This window comes from Mandrillus leucophaeus, unplaced genomic scaffold (assembly GCF_000951045.1).
Source record: "Mandrillus leucophaeus isolate KB7577 unplaced genomic scaffold, Mleu.le_1.0 Scaffold118, whole genome shotgun sequence".
Taxonomy (NCBI): Eukaryota; Metazoa; Chordata; class Mammalia; order Primates; family Cercopithecidae; genus Mandrillus; species Mandrillus leucophaeus.
Genome location: NW_012100098.1, coordinates 412,404 through 417,391, shown reverse-complemented (window position 1 = coordinate 417,391; position 4,988 = coordinate 412,404). Strand labels below are relative to the sequence as shown.

General features: G+C 52.8%; 1 protein-coding gene and 1 long non-coding RNA gene across 2 annotated transcripts in view; one reads left to right on the top strand and one right to left on the bottom strand.

Annotated features, from left to right (window-relative positions):
* Positions 1 to 3,060: 3,060 nt before the first annotated feature.
* LOC105555067 overlaps positions 3,061 to 4,988 on the bottom strand; it is a 9,349-nt gene continuing 7,421 nt past the window's right edge. Inside the window, exons 3-4 of the long non-coding RNA XR_001008420.1 lie at positions 3,792 to 3,891; positions 3,061 to 3,476 (exon numbers count right to left, since the gene is read on the bottom strand). This is a non-coding gene — a long non-coding RNA (uncharacterized LOC105555067). The remainder of the gene's footprint in view (positions 3,477 to 3,791; positions 3,892 to 4,988) is intronic.
* Positions 4,459 to 4,988, top strand: part of TNS2 (tensin 2) — a 17,828-nt gene continuing 17,298 nt past the window's right edge. Inside the window, exon 1 of the mRNA XM_012001845.1 lies at positions 4,459 to 4,891. Within this exon, the coding sequence (XP_011857235.1) occupies positions 4,835 to 4,891 (57 nt within the window). The 5' untranslated portion in view covers positions 4,459 to 4,834. The remainder of the gene's footprint in view (positions 4,892 to 4,988) is intronic.

The following is a 4,988-nucleotide window of genomic DNA, read 5'->3' as shown; positions in this document are numbered from 1 at the left end:
GTTTCACCGTGGTCTCGATCTCCTGACCTTGTGATCCACCCGCCTCGGCCTCCCAAAGTGCTGGGATTACAGGCGTGAGCCACCGCGCCCGGCACTCCCAGTGGTTTCTACTGGAGTCGTTGACTGCCTGTTCCTCCTTCCCCCACCATCTCTGAAGTTTTCATTTAGCATTAGATACCATATTGTCCAAGGTCAGAGGGTGGGGTTAAAAGGTAATCCATTACAATGTTTATTGAGGCCCATTAATACAGTTTGCATCCCAGCTCCCCTCTTGCTTGTTTTTTGGCCTGGCGTTAATTATTTAATCACCTGGATGTGCTTGCAGTCTATTTCCTGTACTGTTTATTTTAATCAAGATGTGGGAACTCTAAGAATGAATCCTTGCGTCCTTGGGGCAGTTCCCTCATAATCTCCCTCCCTTACTTCAGCAATCTGGAGAGGTGCTGCTCCCTTGAGTCAGCACTGCACTGGTGGACCAGAGATACTGGTGACAACCTGGTCAAGGTTACCAGAACAGAGGCTTACAGACTCTGGGAATTTTCCAAACAGCTAGGGACAGACTGGTCATTGTTGCAAGGCAGGAAAGGGGTTAGGACAGTGGCAGAGAATCCCTAAGGTCACAAGGAGGTGGAGCATACAAAGGAGCCCGGGAAAACCTCAGTCAACAATTTTGGGGATTTAAGAGCCAAGAGGAGGAGCCAGTTAACACAAATGGCATTTCCCAGCCAATTGGAACAGCTGCTCTTCTAGTTTCTGGCCAGTGCATTTTTCTGTTCTCCAAAATTGGCAAAGTTGAGGGATATGAGACTCAGCTGTGATGATGTGAAGGCTTTTCAATGTGGCTTTAGGTGCCCCTATCGTCCAGGCTGCCTGGGGAACCTACAAGGTAATGCTTGTTCACTGCCTCTCTACCACTGGAATCAGTTTCAGTCATATTCTCCAAGCTTTTGTTTCAAGCCACTCTCTTAGCTGTGCAATACTGAGGTTTAGGTAAATGATGGAAAGAAGGAACAAAAATAAGAAAGGCTTATTGAAAGAGGTTTATGATGGCTGTGTACAGAAAGCGTATAGAGGAAGGCCCTGTGTATGGCCACATCCTCATAAAGTGTGTGGCCAGGTGCGGTGACTCACGGCTGTAATCCCAGCACTCTGGGAGGCCAAGGAGGGCAGATCACATGGTCAGTTCTAGACCAGCCTGGCCAGTATGGTGAAACCCTGTCTCTACTAAAAATATGAAAATTAGCCAGGCGTAGTGGCACACACCTGTAGTCCCAGCTACTCAGGAGGCTGAGGCAGAAGAATCACTTGAACTCAGGAAGTAGAGGCTGCAGTGGACCGGGATCGTACCACTGCACTCCAGCCTGGGTGACAGAGCAAGACTGTCTCAAAAAAAAAAAAGATGTGTGTTAGCCGTGCATGGTTGCTCACACCTGTAATCCCAGCACTTTGGGAGGATAAGGCAGGAGGATCGCTTGAGCCTAGGAGTTTGAAACCAGTCAGGGCGACATGGCAAGACCCTTCTCTACAAAAAATAGAAAAATTATCCAGGTATGGTGGTGTATGCCCATAGTCGCAGCTACTCGGGACAAAGGATCACTTGAACCCAGGAGGTCAAGGCTGCAGTGAGCTGTGATCACACCACTACACTCCAGCCTGGGCAACAGAGCAAGACCCTGTCTCAAAAAAAAAAAGAAAAAAAAAGTGTGGGTCCACCCAGAAGCCTCCCAGCTGCAGAAGTGGACCCAGGAGTGGTCAGCCCTCATTGCCAACCTCTTGTAAATCTTGAACTACTGGACAAGTAGGGGGAAAGTGCAGGTGCAGCATCCTACTTCACAAGGGCTAACTTGAGGCTGGTTAGGTCCCACGTGTATCCCAGTCCACATTAGCCTAGTTTCTTCTCAATAGAATCAAACACTATACTCTGGATCCCAAGGCACTAGGGTCCCAGTTCGTGCTGAGGGCGTCGCCTCAAGTGCTAAGCGAGCTCACAGCATCTGGTTTCTCAGGAAGTGAGAGAGCTACACATCTGCTCCTGGGAAGCATTATTTGTCAAATAAGCCTTGTTTCTCCGCAACCATTGTAGCCCCCAGGGCCACAAGTAAAGAGGGACTTGCCTTCCCTTACCCTCCCCCAAAAGAAATTTGGAAGAGATGGGCTGAGCTGTTCCCCGCCCAGCTGCAGCAACCTCCTGCTTGGACAATACACCCTCTGTCCTCAGCCAGGAGATCCGCCTCTGGAGTTGGCTCTGCCCCTTCCCCCACTCTTCCTGGTTCCCAGCACCCAAACCCTCTACTGGAGTTCTCCTGACCCAGTGGTCTCCAGCCAGGACAATCCCACACCTTCAAATCCTCCCCCTACAGTCCCTGCACCCCAAGGATCTGAGCACATTCAGTAACAGGCATGGGGTCACCCCAGACCATGGAAGAGGGGGTTCCACCTTCAGTGCCAAGATGGACCACCCTCTGCATAGTCAAGGTAAGAAAACCTGTGTGGAGGGAGGCCAGAGGTGTTCCTGAAATTATTTGGCCTTTATTAATATCAACCTGGCTTTCTCCTCCTCCCCTTCTCCCTCCTCTCTGAAGCTCCTGCTGCTGTGAGCTGGAAATCAGGATGCCTGGCTGGCCCATGAACCTTTCATTTTTGTTTCACTCCCACCAAGCTACCTCCTGCATAACTTCTTATTCTCAGCCTTTCTCATCAGATTCCTTCCTGCAGCTCCCTTCCCCACTATCCCCAGTTTGAGAGTAGGAATCAAGCCAGAGCTGGGAGGTGGACCACCCATCTTGTGACCCTTTTCCCATTCCTTGGAACCTTAAAGTTCCTCTCATGGGCCTGCCAGGCAGCAGCAAAACCAGCATGTGTGAGGTTCTAGCCCTTACCCCTCACCTCTCTGGGGTCCAATCAAGTTCCTCTTTGAGTCCCAGTCTCTCCATTGGTAACTTTACAGCTGAGGTAAAGGTACTGCCACAGCATCCATCCTCTAAGGCCCAGCCAAAGACCCTAAGGAATGCTGGGAAGAGCAAGATGTTAAAAGAGCTGGTTGAAGGCTCCAAAGACATGAACACATTTAATTATCTCGTGTATCTCGATTACGTAATCAAATCTGGCCAAAATACATGGGACAACCTTCAGCCCTGCCCTTTCTCCAGAAGCCTCCAATCCCTGCCACTCTCCTCGGTATTCCCCTAACTCTTGCCTCTCCCCTCTTCCCAGTGCCTCCCTACTCGTTCCTGCCTGGCTCCCCCCACCCCCTCCTCTCCTGTCCCCAGTGCCCAGTGACTCCCACTGCTCTAACCTCTGAAACTGTCTACTGAACACCAACTCAACCAAGAGCAGTAAGATCAAGGCTTCCCAGTCCCAACCATATCCACCCCTCCCAAATGCCAATTTCTGGGTGGGGGGGACACACCGTCATCACGCACTGCTTCACAGACTCTTCTTCCCTGCTGCAAGATTGGAATCAGGTGCTCCACCCCCTGGAAATGAGAACCAGTCTTCTCAGCCTTTGCCAAAGACAAGATGAGCACAGAAGGGACCCAGCTGAGATGAGACAGGGAGGGAAAGAAGGCCTTAGAGCCAGTAGTACTGGCTGCTTTGGGCAGGCACTGGACATTGAGCCCTGGGCACTGGGTTCTCAGAATCCCAACCTCCCTTACCCCGCCCCTTTTCATCATGGAAAATCCAGCAGGGAGGGCGGAGGGAGAAAGTTTCAGGAAGTGCTCACTGCTAAAGGACGCTGGGGAATGTAGGAATGGCTGTAAGTTCAGAACTTCTAGGAAGATATCCCCTACCTTATCCCTACCCTTCACCTTCCCCTCCAGGGTGGCACAACTGGAACCTGCCCTAGGGCCCATTAGCTCCATTCCATAAAGTTCCTTCCAGTACCAGGCACTGCAAAAGAAGAGAATGAAGTCAGACCATAGAAAGAACTTCCATCTCCATTTGGAAAGCCTGGACTCAAGTTAAATGTAAGGAAGACCTTCTCAGAGGTCTCCTGCAGAGTGGGAATGACGGTCCAGCTCTTTCAAAACAGGGCAATGAGCCAGGCATGGTGGCTCACGTCTGTAATCCCAGCACTTTGGGAGGCCGAGGAGGGGGAATCGCTTGAGCTCAAGAATTGGAGACCAACCTGGGCAACAAAGCGAAACCCCATCTCCACAAAAAATTAGCTGGGCGTGGTGGCGCCCGTCTGTAGTCCGAGCTACTAGGGAGGCTGAGGTGGGAGGATCGCTTGAGCCTGGGAGGCAGAGGTTGCAGTGAGCCGAGATCGCGCCACTGCACTCCAGCCTGGGCGACAGAGACTCCGTCTCAATGAATAAACGAAGCAGGGCACTGGATGGGATGGCTGGAGCTGCTTGCGGGTGGAGATGGGGGCTTGAGCCTGATGGAGAGGTCCTCAGCTGTGAATCCTTTCAGAATACTAGCCCAGGAGGTCTCCTGTGAGGCAGAGGACCAGGGAAGGGTGTCCGGCGACTTGGGCCAAAAGTAACACCAGGTGTCTTCACCTGATTCAGGCGCCCGCCTGGGGTAGGGGACGCTAGCACCAGCAGGGTAGGCCACGGGTGGTACTCTCAGGTCAGACCCAACCAGGCACACTCCTGTCGGCAGGGTGAGAGGCTGAGGCTGCGCGGCAGTTCCCTGTCTCCTTGTTCCTAGTTTCTTCTGGACCTACGCCCACCGTTTCTTCTGCGTCTGTCTGGCTCGCGTGTTTCTTTTTGCCTGTGTCCCGCCGGGTCAGGCTCTCCCCGTCTCTGAGACTTTCCCGTCCCCGTGTCCTCCGCGGCCGTCTCTCTCCAACTCTCTCTCTCCTTCTCAGCCACTTCCTGTCTCCAGTATGTGCCTGGCTCGGCCCCGCTGGCCGTCTGCGCACCCTCTTTCCCCTCGCCTCTTTGTGAGTGTGGGTTCGCGGGAGAAGGTGGGGAGGAGAGGAGGCCGAGGGGCGGGGAGCGGGCGGAACGTGGGGATTGGAGCCGGGAGGGAGGAGGAGG